The sequence below is a fragment of the Papio anubis genome, chromosome 18 (genome assembly GCF_008728515.1).
Source record: "Papio anubis isolate 15944 chromosome 18, Panubis1.0, whole genome shotgun sequence".
NCBI lineage: Eukaryota > Metazoa > Chordata > Mammalia > Primates > Cercopithecidae > Papio > Papio anubis.
Genome location: NC_044993.1, coordinates 52,156,447 through 52,175,168, shown reverse-complemented (window position 1 = coordinate 52,175,168; position 18,722 = coordinate 52,156,447). Strand labels below are relative to the sequence as shown.

At 46.4% G+C, this 18,722-nt stretch overlaps 1 protein-coding gene across 2 annotated transcripts in view; it reads right to left on the bottom strand.

The window, feature by feature from the left end:
• COG7 (component of oligomeric golgi complex 7) overlaps positions 1-18,722 on the bottom strand; it is a 66,329-nt gene that overhangs the window by 11,228 nt on the left and 36,379 nt on the right. For both annotated transcript variants that reach the window (XM_031658396.1, XM_031658397.1), the window contains exons 9-13: positions 17,494-17,648; positions 14,179-14,295; positions 11,006-11,071; positions 6,983-7,169; positions 4,609-4,749 (exon numbers count right to left, since the gene is read on the bottom strand). In XM_031658396.1, coding sequence (XP_031514256.1) covers positions 4,609-4,749; positions 6,983-7,169; positions 11,006-11,071; positions 14,179-14,295; positions 17,494-17,648 — 666 coding nt within the window. The remainder of the gene's footprint in view (positions 1-4,608; positions 4,750-6,982; positions 7,170-11,005; positions 11,072-14,178; positions 14,296-17,493; positions 17,649-18,722) is intronic.

The window sequence follows — 18,722 nt, the reverse complement described above, 5'->3', positions numbered from 1 at the left end:
TGTAGGAACTGCTGTCTGCAGCCACCTGATGCCGGATCCGGTTGCCTGATCCTTTAAGTAGCATTCCGGGAAAGGAATGACCACGTCTACCCCTGGGCTCCCAGCCCAGGCTCAGCCTCGGCAGCCCTCCCCATGCTCTCTAGCGCCCACTCGATTAGGTCTCATTTTCTTTGATGTAAATGAGCTCTTTTCTTCCCCACCCCAGGTGCCCCCAACCCCTGTCCTACAGTTTTCTAGACTCTTTGTTCTTGCCTGAGAATGCTCTTTTGTCTCAAAAGAGCCTACTTTTTTTTCCAGCTAACTCCCAATCCACCAAGAAGGCACACGCCAACCATCCACATTTACCAAGTACCCAGGATGTCGAGTGTCTTGTGCTAGGCTTTGCAGAGAAGAGACAAAGAAATGTAAGATTTGCTCCTTGCTCTCTAGAAGGGAGCTACTTGGGGAAGCAAGGCCCCACTACATACTCCCACCCTGTACACCCCCACACCTCCCATCCTGTTCTGGGCCCTCCTCTCTTCCCCCTGCAGACACACGAGTGCTGCCTCCCACTTCTAGAGCTCTCAGTGTTGGAGGCAAGGAGCAAGAGCTCAGGGCGATGAGAGAAGCGGCTGGCCATAGGATGTATGTGGTACACAGAGGCAGAAAGAGGCTGGAGGGAGAAGGCACAGCTTTAAACACCAGGCTAAGTAAAGGCTTTACCTTCAACAAGTAAATTGCAAGGGAAAAAGAGAGAGAGAGAGAGAGGAAACTTACCATTCAAAAAAGACACAAAAGACATCCCAATAAATCTCAATGTGCAGGATCCTGGATCCTAGATCCTGACTCAAAGGGTTAAAATAAATTATGCCATTTATAAATCAACTGGAAATCTGAACACTGATGACATTAGGAATTCCTTTTCTTTTTCTTTTTTAGGGTTGATTGTGGTACTGTGATTATTTTTAGAGTCTTATGTCAGATGAGGGGGTATGTACGAAACAGGATGGCTAGGAGTGGATCATGGTTGGAGCAGGTGATGAGTATATGGAGTTCCTTATACTCTTCTCCCTACTGTGTATGTGTGAAAAGGTTTCTAAAAACAGACAATCAGACTTACCCTGGGGAGGGTCTTGAATGAGGAGAGATAAAACCAAAACAAAGTTTGTGAAGGTAAATACAGCAGCTCTGCAGAAAATTGGGGTGGGGGGCAGATGGAAAGCTCATAAACAGAGATGATGAGAACCCCCTGTGCAAACAGGTAGGGGACACAGAGAAAAGGAAAGGACAGCAATCCTTGGTGGTTTGTTGGCAAAGGGGTGCAGCAGGGAGCTGAGATGCTGACAGGCTGGGAAGCAAAGTGTGGGGAGAAGCAATTGCTTCCAGGAGACCAAGAGCAGGTACTGATGTGCAGGGCGAAGACAAGCAATGCCGCCATCCATCCCAGGGACTGCAGCCTGGAGGCCCCAGGAAAGGCCTCAGAGAGGAGGCAGGAGGAGCCTGTTCAAAACATGAACAGGCGGAGGAGAGAAGGAAAGAACAGCCAGAGTGGGAAAGAAGTTTGGAAGAAGGGCAAGACAGAGTGGTTTGAAATAGGGGGTGCTTAAAAAGCAGCAGAGGGCTGGGTGCGGTGGCTCACGCCTATAATCCTAACACTTTGAGAGGCTGAGGCGGGCAGATCACTTGAAGCCAGGAGTTTGAGACCAGCCTGGCCAACATGGTGAAACCCCGTCTCTACTAAAAATACAAAAATTAGCCGGGTGTGGTGACGCTCGCCTGTAGTCCCAGATATTCGGGAGGCTGAGGCATGAGAAGTGTTTGAACCCAGGAGGCGGAGGTTGCAGTGAGTAGAGATCACACCACTGCACTCCAGCCTGGGCAACAGTGTGAGACTTTGTCTCGAATAAAAAAAAGGCGGGGGGAGGGAAAGCAGCAGAGAATGTCACTTGAGGGCAATAGGGAAATGCTGCAGGTCATTTTTTAATTGTTCAAAATTTATTTAAAGCATCCTTCAAATGAGCTTTTCTATCCATCTGTCACCAGGTAAAATAGGTAAACTTCAATAATCTATTTTGAAATCAAATAAAGCGTTGGTTTGTAGTCTTGGAATATAAAAGGGCAATAGAATTTACCAGCAAATGCTGAAAACAAACATTTGATGACCAGGGTTTAATTTTCAAATCCTTAAGGCTGGAGTGTTTGCCTTGGTATTGTGTGCTGGCGCTCTCGGAGCGCTCCTCCTAATCTCCAAAGCCACCTGCGCCCATTCCCAAGGGCCCGGGGTGCTGCGGTGAAGCCGGAACGAAAAGATAGGACCAAGCACCCAGGAACTCCATCATAATGAACTCTGGAATGCAGAAGTAGGGGGAAAAGGACGGGGGAAGCACCAGCCGTGTTTAAATGTAGAACTAAACCGGGAAGCACTGAGGTTTCAGAACAGAAAGTCAGTACCGTCAGCTTTGACAAAATAAAAATAATACAAACAACCCAATCTGGAGGCTGGGGAGGGGACGGGAGAGAGACAAGGAAAGCTAATCCCCTCGTCTTTCAGTGGATCATATGTATCAGTATCTGTCTGCAACGGAAACAGGATTAACAAAAAGCAATGGCAACTCCAATCTCTTCATAGTTTTCATAATCTTTTTTTCATAACCTTGGAGAGAGCTTCTGGGAAATGAGTATCTTTTGTGGAGAAGAAAAAAAAATCTCGACCAGGCTTGGTGGCTCATGCCTGTAATCCCAGTACTTTGGGAGTCCGAAGTGGGTGGATCACTTGAGGTCAGGAGTTCAAGACCAGCCTGGGCAACCTGGCGAAACCCCATCTCTACCAAAAAGTACAAAAATTAGCCCGGAGTGGTGGCAGGTGCCTGTAGTCCCAGCTACTCGGGAGGCTGAGGCAGGAGGATCGCTTGAACCCAGGAGGCAGAGGTTGTAGTGAGCCAAGATCATGCCACTGCACTCCAGCCCGGGTGACAGAGTGAGACTCAGTCTTGGAAAAAAAAAAAAAAAGGAAAAAAAAGAAAAGAAAAATGTCTCAAGTTCAATAATTTCTTTCGTTTCATTTAGTGTCTCTTTTTTTCTGGTTAAATTCAAATAAAATTATATTGTGCGTATCTTGTTTTTCTTAAAAACAGCACTATAGTATAATTCCATTTCTTCCTATAGATCTGTCTGCGGATGGCCACTCAGCCTTTAACATGTACAGGCATGCAGAGAGAGATGTCTGGGTTGCTGGACATCAAATGGCTGACACTGATTATTTCTCGATGGTGGGATCTCGAAGGTATTTATTAGATTTTTTTTTTCTTGTATTGCTTGAGTTTCTAAAAATAAATACCTATACAATTTTTATTTTAAAAAAATCAAGTAAGTCATTCTTCCTAAAAAATGAGAATCACAGAAAGGAAGAAAACTACCACTTATTATACATCTACTCTGTAGCCAGTGCAATGCTAAATTCTATCAATATACAAAATCTTACTTAATCCTCACCAATCTATATGAGAATTACTGTATCCCCATTACACAGATGAGGAAACAGAGGCTCAGAGAGGAAGGAATAACTCAGCCACGTGATGGCACCCGCCTCATTTCTGCTACATCTCTCCTCCACTTTATATCCCCTTCTGCCCTACTAATACAAAATCTGATTGAAATAGATCTCATGGCATTATGCACAGAAAAATCATAAAGAGTGAAAATCACAAACTTCAAGGGTGGAAGGAACCTCATGATCATGTCGTTTAACTGAGTCCTTTTAAAGCGGATGGGAATCCTGACTCCCAGTGAGGGGGTGAGGCCTGACTGAGACCATGCAGGAGCCCTGGACTCCCAGCCTTGCAGGCTTTCTAGACGATGGCAGAAAGCAGAGCATGTCTGATATTGCCAGATGAGTTCTTGTCATTTTGTAAAAAGATCTCTTGGTTATTAAAGGCCCATAACTGGAATCCAAATGACCTTGAAGGGTCAGTAAGATACATTAACCAGGGGACTGTCCCGCCCAGTAATCCAAAAGGAAAGTAACAAGATCTGGAGCAAGGGAAAGAAAATAGAATTAATAGGCAATGCCTTGAAAAATAATTCGGGCAACCAGAAAAAAGAAGAGGGTGTGAGGAAAGGAAGGTGAGTTGATTGTAGAAACAGCCAAACAGAAAAGGTATCAAGGAAAGAAAGGAACAGAGCCCTCCAAAGCCCCCTCAAAAACACAAGATCCATTCTGATAAGGCACTCCCCTGAGTAAAGTTCCAGAACCAATTCTCCAGAAATGTTTCGCGTGGTGTGAAAATAATTCAATCTCAAAAGACAATTAGCTCTTCTGACCTGGTCTAACCTACGAAGGGGCACATAATCTCTCTTACTTCTCCGCTGCTCCAAATGGGGAAAGTTAATCAAGCAATTTTAATAATCCTGAGAACCATCTGTGAATAAAGTATCAGAGTAACTACAATAAAGATAAGAAATTCATGTTAAGCAATGAGGTGAAATTGGAAAGTGGCTCTTTCTGGCTTGGGAGAGTTAAAGCGGGATCTTCCCAAAGCTCTTGGAACAGGGAGGGTTAAGCCCACACTCAATATGCTTGAGTTGGAGGCAGGACCCGGGGGAAATTGATGCGGTCAGTGGGAAACTCACGTCCATCTTGGAAATGAGCAAGAGCTGTTGTTTGATGCGCAGGAACACGGAATCGAAAGCCAGCTGGTGGGCCTGCTGGTTAAGCCGAGTCAGCGCTGCTCGAGGTGCAGCCAGCAGGTTGTGGTTGCTTGACCCTTTTTCCTAAGACAAGAAAATGCAAAAGGCAGTTGTTAGGCCCGAAACCCAGCCCAAGTATTAGCTAGTTAACCATTTTGAAAACTCACAGGAGAATTGGGGGTTCTATGCAATAGTGGTTCCCCAAACCCGGCTGTGCCCCAGGCCCCCCTGTGGAACATGCTGAATTACAGATTCCCAAGCTCCATCCCAGAACTACTGCATCAGAGTTCACTGGGGTTGGAGCCCAGGAATCTGTATTTTAAATTCACTTTCCCAGGTGATTCTGATGCATTTGGGCTAACATGAGCTCACAGACTCTCTAGTTTAGGAAAAGTTCACCTGTGACCATCCCTCAGGGATAGAGGAGGTAGGAAAGAGGGGGGAAACAAGATCAGAAGCTTCACATACAAATCAGAGTGATGGACAGAGCCCTAATTCCCGGGGAGGTCAGGTCAAATACACTTGGCTGAAAGCCAGAGTATGTACAACCTCCATGAGTCCCAAGGAATTCCAAATAGCCTGAGAAAATACAGAGATGGAAAGTGTAACCTTCGTTTTGCTATTATAAATGAACCGATTACAACAGACATAAATCAGATTAGCAATAAAGATAAACAGAGTTGTTTTAACCTAATCACAGAAGCATGGATGAATGAGTTTACAGAATTGCTTTAAGAAGTGTTTGTCAAGCTCAATGCAGCCAGTTGATGGGTCAAGGTGCAAAGAAATGGGGAGGCCCCTGGGAGAATAGCACTGAAGCCTCACACATGTCCAGGCCCCCTGTGCAGTTCATTCCAGAGCTCTAGGCCCTGGATAATTTTCTACTGCATCTGGCTGGGCAGGGTGGCTCATACCTGCAATCCCAGCACTTTGGGAGGCAGATCACCTGAGGTCAGGAGCTCGAGGCCAGCCTGGCCAATATAGTGAAACCCTGTCTCTACTAAAAATACAAAAATTAGCCAGGTGTGGTGGCGCACGCCTATAATCCCAGCTATTCAGGAGGCTGAGGCAGGAGAATTGCTTGAAGCTGGGAGGCGGAGGTTGCAGTGATCCAAGATCGTGCCACTGCACTCCAGCCTAGGCGACAGAGTGAGACTCCATTGCAAAAAAAATTTTTTTTCTACTGCATCTGGTGCTCCAGGAACAGCAATGTCTCCTCTGTCTATCACCAAGAGTGAAGTTAAAGCCAGACCAGTGAGGGAGGGGGACGGTTCTGCAAAGGATGCCCATGGTCTTCTTATAACCCTGGAGGCCACTCCCAGGGAGCTGTGTGACTCATTCCATTTGTTAGGAAGTTCTCCTGTCCCTGGACCCCAAGGGGCCCAAAGCTCAAAGTTAAGGGCAGCTTTATGGCAGGCAAACTAAGAGTTTAAAGAAAAACACCAGGAGGGAACACCAATCCCCACGTCCTCATGGTCCCATGTGGAAGAACTTGTACTTGGGTAGACTCCTGGTGACTCTGCAGCCTGGCTCCTCCCTTGGGAAAGAGGAGTGACTTCTCTTGCTCCTCCTGGTATCCTGGGTTGGGGTCCTCTATTACAGGTCTGCCTGCCTGCAAGCAGTACACATCTGGTTCCCTCTCAGGAGGCTGACCCTGAACAGGGCCGGGGCTATCCAGCTGTGCCTGACTGGCTGACAAGTTTCATTCTGGAGTGAATTACAGCAAGTCCCCCTAGCCACAGATCTAAACCCACATTCTCTTTTTTCCTTTTTTTTGAGATGGAGTTTCACACTGTCACCCACGCTGGAGTGCAGTGGCACCATATTAGCTCACTGTAACCTGTGCCTCCCTGGTTCAAGTGATCCTCCCACCACTGCCTCCCAAGTAGCTGGAACTACAGGCGCATGCCACCACACCTGGCTAATTTTTGTATTTTTCGTAGAGACTGGGTTTCACCATGTTGGCCAGACTGGCCTCAAACTCCTGACCTCAGGTGATCCACCCACCTCGGCCTCCCAAAGTGCTGGGATTACAGGTGTGAGCCCCTGCATCCGGCCTAAAGCCACACTCTCTAACCTGGCTTTTATCAGTAATAAAGATGCATCTCTTCTAACTTCTACATCTGTATCACAATGGGTTTTAAGTTTAATATATTAGCTCCTTAAAATCCCAACATAAATGAGACAGAGAAGTAGTAGCAGGGTACATCACAGCCCAGGGCCACACACAGGGCCCGCCTGTATCCTGGAAAGGGAGAGGGTGAGTGAAGAGAGGAAGCCTTTCATTTGCAAGAATGCCATCCATTTGGTCTCATACCTTGAGGGTATAAAGTATTTCCATTAAACTGGCATATTCAGCAGGGTTATCTTTCTGGAGGTAATTATATTCTTGCCATGGGTTCTTGGTAGAGCTCTTCTTGTCTGTCAGGATGCTCTCCTGAAAACCAGCCAGGCTCCGGGGGCTGCAGGAATCAGATAGATACTTCCCAGCGGTGGACAAAATCCTGTAATGAAAGGAATGACCATTATGCCCTGAGCTATATGCATGGAACTTTCTTCTTGGAGCAGTCAGGTTGCTCTTACTAAATTCTAAGATATCCTCATGAGACAGACTGAACTAAGGTCCAGTTTATAAGGCAATGAAAGGATGCCCTTCATCATTGAGCAGTGAGCTGGACCTCAGGTGCACAATAAAAAACCCAGTGTTTTTATTCCTGCTTAACACTCACAGTGCCAGAACATGCCATCTCCCTAATATGACCAACAGCCTACATAGGGGCAGCTCTCAGTTTGGTCTGGAACACTGTGCACCTTCTGTGGAGACTTTTCTTGCTATATGAGCATCAGGGTGTAGAACAGTCAAATGCCAGGGTGGGCCACCAGCACCACCATCAGAGAGACCGCCGGGCAGGACAGCAGCTGGCTGGCTTCTGGAGAACAGTGACAGCAGCTCGTTGCACACCTCTTTACCCAAGGGATCCGCCTGTCCTACATGCCGAGCTTGCGTGGTGTTTGTGTTCGGTGGCACAGGGAGGTTTATTTTTGTGGTTTAGGTGTTACAGAGAGATCTACTGAGGCTGGCACTTTCCAAACTCTTTGAGAAAGATAAACGCCTAGAGGAGGTTCCATATGATAATCCACCCCTTGTACTGCTGGGGAAGTGGAATCTTAACCTCCACCCTGTTTTCCTGAGCCCAACTTTACCACCCATCCTACCTGTCTAAATATGTACAGAATTACATGAACATGTATAACTAGGAGAACCACATTAAGACATATCCCAAATGTGGCTAATTCCCTGCCTTCTCCTTTACTGTAATTTCTTATGAAAACATTGCTTTGGACATACCAGTTTTTAGGATGCACTCACTATTTCAAAAACAGATCCTTGAGTTGGTCAAGAAATGCCTGTACTTGCAAATAAATCCCAGTGATAGGATCTTCCTCAGGAGCCACTGCTGACATAAGCAGCTACCTGCCTCTGCCATTAAGGTCAAGTTAATTCTTCCTGTTGCTTGAGCCAACCAGTAACTTTGGTTAGGTCTCTTATCTGTCAAACTGTGGCCTGTCTCTGCCATTGCTTTACTTCTAATCTTCACTAGTTCTTGCCTGGATCGCAGCAGGCTTCCAACTAACTGGTTTCCCTTCCTCTAGTCCTCGAAGTTCTACTTAATCTGTCCACCTAAGGGTCAGCAGAATGATCTTCCCAGAAGGCAAATCTGATTTTGGCTTTTTCCCAAAGACAGTGCATCACAGGGGCATTAGAAAGGCCTGGCAGAGGAGAGGCCTTAGGGACCCCGGGAGGTTTCAGCCCTCTGCCCCATCAACCAATGGCAGAGCTCCCAAAGGGCTCTTGCTTGTGTTCTGCATTTAACACATGCTGTCTCATTTCCCTCCAACTGGATGGTGAGGACAAAACATGGAGTGTTCTTCATCTGTGAATTACTAGCACTAGCACGGCGCCTGGTATGTGGCAGGAGCTCCACAACTGTTGAAGGACGGGTGACCCGGGCTTGGTGACCAGGTCTTCGGGGGACAGTGCAATGAGACAGTCAGGTTTTGGAAATCTAGTATAAATTTACAAGTTCCATGGCTGAGAAGTGGGCAATAACTTGTCATAGCTGAGGGAACCAATGGAATTGTAATGCTCCCTCCTCTGTGCACATTGCGTTCTCTTGGCACAGCAATCAGCATATTGGCACATGCTGGATGCTCCCATTAATCTCTAAGCATTTTGAGGACAAGGATTGAGTCTAATTATCTGATATCCCCAAGACCTAGCTTAGAGCCCAGGGAAGCTGTGGCCCAGTGGGAAGGGAGGTAGGAGTAAGTAAAGTGGGAGACAGAGGTGAGTGGGGCAAGAGATAGGGGTGAGTGGGGTGGGAGGTCGGTGGTGAGTGGGGTGGGAGGTAGGTGGCGAGTGGGGTGGGAGGTAGGTGGCGAGTGGGGCAGCAGGTAGGGGCCGAGTGGGCGGGAGGTAGGGGGCGAGTGGGGCGGGAGGTAGGGGGCGAGTGGGGCAGGAGGCAGGGGGTGAGCAAGGCAGAAGGTAGAGGCAAGTGGGGTAGGAGGTGGGGCAGGAGGTAGGGGCAAGTTGCTGAGGAAGGTCTGTGCTCTTTGTTGGCCATTTCTTCTCACAATTCTTTGTTTTCTGTCATTTCTGAGCCCACTAGCTGTCTTTAGTCCAAGACTTTTTGTGATGGTTCTCCTTATGGGGAAAGGCTCACAGCAGAATAGAGTGGGAGCAGCTGCTGCTGTTCCTAACTCGCTCCTGAATGCCCAGCACAGAAATTGTGTGACTTTCAGGAGTGAATAAAACTGAAGTGCCACAGGCATACAATGGAGTATGTGTAAATAATGTAAATGAAGTAAATGGTAATTCCTAGGACACAGATTTTCCTCAATCTCTTAATGAAGTCAAGTATTACATTCCGAAGAGTAAGGAGAGACTGGTTAGGAGCATGAATGGGGACACAATAGGTAAGAGATGGGCCTCTCTCAGCTGCATTTTGCAGCCCAGAGAGGCTGAAAGCCTGGCTGAGCTTCAAGTAAAGAACAGCCTGGGTGTATCCAAGGGAGTTCCTGAAGGAGATGATGTCATCCTGGAAGCACTAAGCCTGGAAAGGGACAGTCACCATCTGTGTTCCTGGCTGAAAGGCTGCACAGTGTGTGTGGCAGGCGCCTGTAAAGCTTATCTTATCTCCCCATCAATCTCACCTGCAGCACCTAGACTCCTACCAAGGACCACTCCCCACCAACAGGCGGGTGGCAGAGGCAACAGGTCAGAACGCGCTGGGCTGCTCCAGTGACAAGACTGACATTGGCCACCCAGCTCTTATGATCACTTATTTGCAGAAAGGAATCATTTTGTGATTTACGGGCTGAGTAAAGCAAGGCCGAGCTGAAATCTCATCTGAGAGATTTCTCTCATCCTGGGCAGCTTGGGCGAGATATAGGGAGATTGCTGTGGCTCCTCCGTATTTTCCTAGGGCCCACTACTTACTTTTGGAACAGTGGTGCTTTCATTTCACCTTGTACCACTGCTAAAAATTCCATCACCCAGAGATTACTTTAGGGCAATAAAGAATCACCCAAGGAGGTTAAGGAATTGCTGCTGGTCCCTCAAACAACTATATCAAACAGACTTCTTCCCCTTTACTCCTAAGGAATAGAAGGCATCAGCCATACCAAGGGAATCGAGAGATTTCATTGAAAGGAATAAAGAAAGAAATGTGGGAAGCCAGAGCCCCTTGAAGGGAAAAACTGTCTGAAGGAGGTCACCTCAGGGCAACATAAAAGCCCTGGCAGGTATGAGATGAGAGGAAGAGAGTAGAACAAGCTTTTCCAGGGCAGACCCCAGAGACTCCCCTTCGACAAACAGCCCTTCGGCAGCACAAATTTGACTGCAGGACCCAGAAGGCAGACTGCCTAAGTTCACCCCGATCCTGAAGGCTGGCCCAAGGGACTTCACCACCACTTGTCACACCGTTTCTATATGGAAATTTATTTTCAGTCCCAATAACTAATTTATAAACACGCAGTCGGAACCCGGCCCATTCCTAATTTGGAGACAAGATGTACTGTTTCCTCATTTAGGCTGAAACCAACATATCAAACCAAAATTACGTGACCCCTGCCAAATAAGACAAAGCCTTGCCCTTTTAAGGTGCTCAGTAAAGTTTAATGATGACAATCATGACACGCTGTATCTAGGTACAGACAGCCCTCCAGCCCTGTGGCCTTCAGATCTGCCATATGCTGTCCTTGCTGTACTGTGTACTAGACCAAGCTCGTGCTGATCAGGAACCCCAGGGTCTAGAGGACAATGACTCCTCTCTCCTACCTGTTGGCTAGCTGTTGCTCGAAGTCCCCACAATGCCGCAAAAGCTCTCCACAGGTGGCTATTATCCTAAACAAAACAAAAAGCACTTCAAGTTCAAGTATCTGGAATGCCGACCTTTACAGGACAAACATTGTCTTATTCATAAAAATCCTAACTATTTGCTCCTTTGGGTAGTTCTCGTTTTGGGAAAGCCGTTAAACATTTGCTGGCCTGAAATGTTTCATTCATTAGTCATTAATATAAAAAGAAAATGCTGGTCCCTTCCAATAACCTCCACTGTCAATGGCATCTCTGCTACGAAAGCACAATTCTATCCATGGGCCCCTCAAATAATTTTACATTTCCAAAATACTCAGCTTTGTCCTTGAGAAAAACAGGGCAGAGATACTTTATATCTAAAATTTATTATTTATTTACTTATTTTTGCAACTGAGTCTCGCTCTGTCACCCACGCTGGAGTGCAATGGTGTGATCTCGGCTCGCTGCAACCTCTGCCTCCCAGGTTCAAGCGATTCTCCTGCCTCAGCCTCCCAAGTAGCTGTGATTATAGGCAGTCGCCACCACGCCTGGCTAATTTTTGTATTTTTAATAGACACGGGGTTTCACTATGTTGGGCAGGCTGGTCTCAAACTCCCGACCTTAAGTGATCCGCCTGCCTTGGCCTCCCAAAATGCTGGGATTATAGGAGTGAGTCACCACACCCTGCCTGTATCTACAATAAAAAAATTTTTTAAATGTATTACTTAATATTTGTTAGACACCTGTTAGTTGCCAGACACAGAAAATGTTTTGGTACTAGAAGTATCTTTCCCTGATGATATGAAAGGCAGATGAAGATGAATCCATTTGTTTGTCAGAGATAAGCCCAAATGACCATCATATCCGTATTGAATGATCCTTTAATTTTCAAGTTATTTTATGCCAAGCCTCAAACTCCCAGCTGCTGAGTCCTTCAACACCAAACTCATAATGTCAGGACAAATCCAAGGATTAAAAACATCTTAAGTCTAGTTAACTTTTAACTTTCTCTAAAACTGCCCATCATCACCAGGGTATCTAGGCATTCCATCATAAGAAAAGTTTATGAGAAAGTAAAATATGCCACTTCCCTTAAGTGCAACAGAACAAACTTGTGCATAATATTTTCCAGAATACCAAACCACCACAGGTGATAAGGGATACAGTTAGCATCTAGAACATTAAATTTTTTTAAATTTTATTTTATTTTAAGTTCCGGGATACATGTGTAGGATGTGTATGATTGTTACATAGGTAACTGTGTGTCATCATGGTTTGCTGCACCTATCAACCCATAGAACATTAAATTTCATCAAAATAAAATCCAGAACAGAGCCTGTGAGGTGAGGTAATAATCTAAAATAGTCCTGAGTGGTCCTAGATCTACCCAACAGCCTTGGGTGGGTCTGGGTCTGCTCTGACACAGACCACCGTATTGAGAACTACATGTGTCACGGGCAAGGGTCAGGTAAGACATGAAAGTGGGTGAAGTGCGCCAGGTGAACGGCCATTTCTCTCTTGGGAAAATATATCCAGGAGGAATGGTTTTAAGAAAAAGAAACGTCCAGATTGCTTTTTTTTTGAGATGAGGTCTTGCCCTGCCCCCCAGGCTGAAGTGCAATGGTGCAATCTTGGCTCACTGCAACCTCCACCTCCTAGGCTCAAGCAATTCTCCTGCCTCAGGTTCCCAAGTAGCTGGGATTACAGGCATGGGCCACCATGCCCAGCTGATTTTTCTATTTTTAGTAGAGACAGGGTTTCACCATGTTGGTCAGGCTGGTCTTGAACTCCTGACCTCAGATGATCCACCTGCCTCGACCTCCCAAAGTGCTGGGATTACAGGTGTGAGCCAGCGTGCCCAGCCTGCTTTTCATCTGTTGTATGGTGCTTCTCTTCTCTCCCAAGTGGTCTGAGAGCCTAATTGTATCGCTGTTAGCCTACTTGGGAGAGGAGAGAAGCACCGCACAACAGGGAACCCGTGCCATTCCTCAGGGATCCCTGCTGCCAGCCCCAGTGGCTATGACAATGCAGGCCCAGTGTTGCCTGAGCATCTCATTTTTTAGGTGACATTAGAAATCCGGATCATGTTAAATCTAGCTTTTCAATATTGGCAACAAATCCACTTGTTAAAAACTGCAATGATCAAACATGTCCATAGGTCAAACCTGGCCATAGGCCAACAGTCCATGCTCTCCAGCTGGACATGTCAAGGACCAAATTTTCTCAGGCAACTGCTGATGGAACCTCCATCAAGCCTCAGGGCCTGGGGCAAAATAGGGTGTCTACCTAGTGGCCCATAGGCCACACAGGCTATTCCAGAATCTGGCCATCAACAAACACTTGAGAGGGTCACCTCAATTCCTTCTTTCACTGAACCCTTTTTTTTGTTTGTTTGTTTTTTTGAGCCAGGGTTTCACCCTGTCACCCAGGCTGGAGTGCAGCAGCAGGATCTCGGCTCACTGTAACCTCTGCCTCCCAGGTTCAAGCAATTCCCCTGCCTCAGCCTCCCGAGTAGCTGGGATTACAGGCATGCGCCACCACACCCGGTTAATTTTTGTATTTTTAGTAGAGACAGGGTTTCACCATGTTGGCCAGGTTGGTCTCGAACTACTGACCTCAAGTGATCTGCCTGCCTCAGCCTCCCAAAGTGCTGGGATGAAAAGCATGAGCCACCAAGCCCAGCCCTTTCACTGAACTCTTAAATGGCCTTTTCCAGGCCAAATAGCATTGCCTGGAACCATTTACTACCATGTACCATGGTTCTCAGATCCAGAAACAGGATCCAAACACCTGTGCATTTTCTAGTACATAAGCCCTAAGTTATTTTAGGTCTATAAAAACTATAGGCTAAGGGGGGGGGGTAAAAAATCTCACATCAAATATAAAAAATTTAAGTCATTAAAGGAGATGAGGCATTTGTAAAGAACTTTAAAAAATATCTTAAGAGCTGGAGGGGTCTTTTTGTTGGTTAGTTTGGGTTGGGTTTTTATTTATTGGTTTGTGTTTAGAGTCTGGAGTATTTGCTTTTTAAAAAGGCAGTGAAAGAAAAAAAAAAATGAACCCCTTCCAAACACGTTTGTCATTTCTATATACTGCACATGCATGTTTATGCTGACTACATTAGGAGCAAGCTGGAATTACCACCCCCGGGTTACCTAATGGAGTTCTGAAAAGCCGTCCAATCTTCCTGGAAGAGGGAGTCGGGAGGAATGTCGTCCAGTTTGCACTTCTTTCGTACGGACTGGAGAGTGCTGGTGAAATCAGACACATACCTGCCGGGAAAGGGAAGAAAATGGTAGGGAGGTCACCATCGATTCCCCAGCTCTAAAGAGACCTGGAATTCTACAGCTCTGGACAAACTGCTAATGGCCTTGAGAGCATCTTTAGAGGCTCCCACCGAGGAGGGAAACTGCTTGTAAACCTCTGACCACAAAAAGGTCTTCTCTATGTGGCAAGACTGTCTTCACCACCTGGTTGAGCAGTTTCTAAGAGAGATGCCCAAGAGGAGAAGGAAGGAATAATCGTGAAGCTGACTCCAGGGAGCAACCAGGTGAGAGATGATGCTGATAAATCCCCCCTCATCCAGATAAGTATATTTCTGGGAAAGCAGGTTTGAAGAACTATTTAAACATCACAGTCCCAAGGTAATAACTGACTGTGACCTGGGATAACGTGAGGAAGGTCATGACATCCAAGGTACCTCTGCATCATTCTCATCCTCTAAATTTAAATACCCATGGCACAGAGATTAAAGTTTCACGGCTGGCAAGGGTCTGACTTTAATGGGACAGAAGCATGAAAGTGGATTCAAAGCCAGGAGATGCTCCCTCACAGGCTGTGCTGTTTGCTCTCACTGTACACACCTCCTTTTCCCTCATAGCGTCTAAAACACTGTAGTTAAACAGCTTGTTTAGACAGGGCGTGGTGGCTCACACCTGTAATCCCAGCACTTTGGGAGGCTGAGGAGGGAGGATCACTTGAGCTCAAGGAGTTTAAGACCTGCCTGGGCAATACAGTGAGAACCCATCTCAAAAAAAAAAAAAAAATTAGGCGGGTGTGGTAGCTCATGCCTGTAATCATAGCAGTTAGGGAGGCCAAGGTGGGAGGACCACTTGTGCCTAGGAGTTCAAGACCACACTGGCTGACATGGCAAAACTTTGTCTCTACAAAGTATACAAAAATTAGCTGGGCATGGTGGCATGTGCCTGTAGTCCAAGCTACTTGGGAGGCTGAGGTGGAAAGATGGCTTGAGCCTAGGAGGTCAAGGCTGCAGTGGGCCATGAGCACACCACTGCACTCCAGCCTGGGTGGCAGAGCAAGACCTTGTTTCCAGATAAAGAAAGAGCCTGTGTGATGCTTATTGCTGCTGCTAGACTTTAAGCTCTGGGAGAACAGAGTGTGTGCCCCATACTTATACCCCCATGTCCTCTGAAAGCTAAGAAACCTGGGACACTTGCATGCATCACAAGAGGCCTTGCTGCTTGCCCCTCCCAAACAGAAGCTCTAAATGAGGAAAGTGAAATGTGAGGACCCAGGGCACAGTCCCGAAAGGTCAGTCCATGCAGTGGAGACATAGGCCACCAAGTGGAAGAAATGGCTTTCAGGCGGAAAGCTACAAAACACAGAGTCCCACTGACAACACCTTCCCCTTGCATCAACAGAGGTGAAAGCTTCCTAGGGTTATAAGTCCCAGGAGGAAGAGGGGCTGGCCTCAAGGACAAACCGACAGAGGAATGTTAAGGAATATGATTGTGCTTTAGCCATGGGAGGTTAAACAACCGTGTCACCACCCCCGAAACTATGGCAAACATCCATGTGCTCTGCAGAAAGAGCAGGCGCACCCTGCAGGAGGAGTTGTGTTTAGCCACTATTCTCAGGTATGGCTATAAGCAAACGCTTTCTCTAGTTCATTATCTGTCGATCCAGAATTCTAAATGGGTTTGTCATGAAATCTAAGAGGAAAGCGTCGCTTTCATCACATCATCTTTGTCCTCAAACCCTCCAGCTGTTTCTCACAATACACATTTCCAGCTGTCAACCACATCAGAGTCACTGTGTTAGGGGCTTTAATGGTATGTTTTTGGTGAATATTCACAACCTCCTTGGAAAGGAGATATTGTCATTATCAGTTTACTCAGAGAGGAGCACTATCATCTCCAAGGTCCCCACTAGTAAGTGTCCAGAGCTCCTGTGCCCATCACAGTCTTAATACCCCTCCTTCTTGAACCACCAGTTGGCCACTATACTCTATGCTTCATCCTAGTTCAAGTTAGGTCAACCTACTCCTGCCTTCCCTGCAGGCCCTGTCCTCCTTGCCCCTGCCTCCCTTAATGCCCTTCCCCAAACCTCCTCACTACTGAACAATGTGCCATTTGAACCCTGCTCAAGTTAGCTTCAACCTGATTTCCCTAATTTTATAAGCATCAGCTATTTTGGTAATTTCAAAATCTTCCCTTTTAGAGAAGATGGCCTGGGTTTGCCAGGTATACTTTTGCACAGTTTGAATGCTTAATATGGAAATGTATTATTTTTATTTATTTTTTATTTTTTGAGACTGAGTTTCGTTCTTGTTGCACAGGCTAGAGTGCAATGGCGCAGTCTTGGCTCACTGCAAGTGCTGCCTCCTGGATTTAAGCGATTTTTATGTCTCAGCTTCCTAAGTAGCTGGGATTACAGGCATCCACCACCATGCCTAGCTAATTTTTGCATTTTTAGTAGAGATGAGTTTCACCACGTTGACCAGGCTGGATTCGAACTCCTGACCTCAAGTGATCCACCCGCCTCAGCCTCCCGAAGTGCTGGGATTACAAGTGTGAGCCACTGCACCCAGTCTGATGTTTCTTTTTCTGTAGGAACACATCCGGGCTCATCTAGCCACACCAGATGATGTGGTCCTATAGGAATGTCTACGAGGAACTACTTTTGAGATGCTGGATGCCCGATGGCAATGCCAGAGAGCTCTGGGTCCAAGGAGCCTCCACAGTTCACAGAGGCATGCTCGGTATTTCTGGAACAATCAGAGACAGGGCTTCACCTTGTTGGCCAGGCTGGTCTCGAACTCCTAAGCTTAAGTAATCCACCCATCTTGGCCTCCCAAAGTACTGGGACTACAGGCGTGACTCACCACACCAGGTCATAGATCCTTTTTCTTGCTCAAATAAACTTTGTTAAATTTAACTTGTCTAAGGTTTCTTTTTTTTTTCTTCACATATTTTAACTGTTGCACAAGTTTTCCTCATATGAATATGTCACATCTTAAGTAGCCTTCCCTAATGGGTAGACATTTACGTTGTTTCAAATGTTCCACCATTACAAACAATGCCACTGTGAATATCCTTAACAACATCCTATTGGGCTCAGGTGCAAGTGTTTCCCAGGGTTCAGAGAACGAATACAGAACACATGCATTTTTAACTGGGGCAGACAGTGCTCCAATGTGGCCCGTCTGGTCCCCAGTCCCCCAGCCTTACTTGGCAAAGAGGGATTTCAGGGCTGACAGCAGGCCGCAGGTCCCCAGGCCATTGGTGAATCTGACGCATCTGTCAACGGCTGCAGACGCCAGACCAAACAGCTTGTTCACAGAGTGGCTCAGCTCCTGCACACAGTCAATCACTTCCCCATGCTCCTGGTGAGCAAATACAGACAAACAAAAGCTATGTCAGGCTTTAGAACAGACGTTGAGATAGGGGAAGACCTCCAAGCCCTTTCATCTGTAGTAAAATCACTTAATAACGACGTCAGAAATATAGTCTCAACCTCTGAACGCTCCTCTAGAACCTGAATCAAGGGAGAACAGTCTAAGTCATCAGTGGGATCATGGAAATTCACTCCTAGCAGAAAAGCATGATCAAATGTCTGTCTACTTCATCCTAATGTTTTTCATTGCTTTCCTCTTTTTCTGTGATTATTAAGATGGTATCTCTCCCTGTGGCTCTCGAGCTAGGATTCAAATTCTCCGTATCAGAAGCTCCAGAGAATGTAGCAAAAGGAGGCTGGGTGCGGTGGCTCAAGCCTGTAATCCCAGTACTTTGGATGGCAGAGGTGGGCAGATTATTCGAGCCCAGGAGTTTGAGACCAGCCTGGGCAACATGGCGAAAACCCATCTCTACAAAAAATTAGCCTGGCGTGGTGACGTGCACCTGTAGTCCCAGCTACTGGGAAGCTGAGGTGGGAGGATCGCTTGAGCCTGGGAGATCAAGGTTGCAGTGAGCTGTGACTGTGCCACTGCACATCAACCTGGGCACCACTGGACTCCAACCTGGGTGACAGAGCAAGACCCTCTCAAAAAAATAAATATAAATAAATAAATAAATAAGGCAAAAGGAAAATGCTTCCTTCCTTCAGGGGCAAGTATGGCACTGAAGTGCAACAGACTTTCTAGGTATATCCCCAGAAAACAAGAAAATGGTAAGAGGCAGTAGATTTGAACTACTATAAGATCAATTCTGAAATGTCAATGTACCTCATGCTAGACAACCTTATGACTTGAAAACAGAATAATATTTGAAATGGAAATGGCCTCAGTTCCACCCTTCATGCCCACATAGTGAACCTGCCCCTGCAACATTGCCCATGAGTGCTAAGCTCCTGTGCCCATTTGCATGTCTTCCTCAAACAAAAGACAGCCTTAATAAGAAATTACTAAACCAGGGAGATAATCAACTTATCCCCAAAAGATTTAAGCCTCTCATTTTGTTTA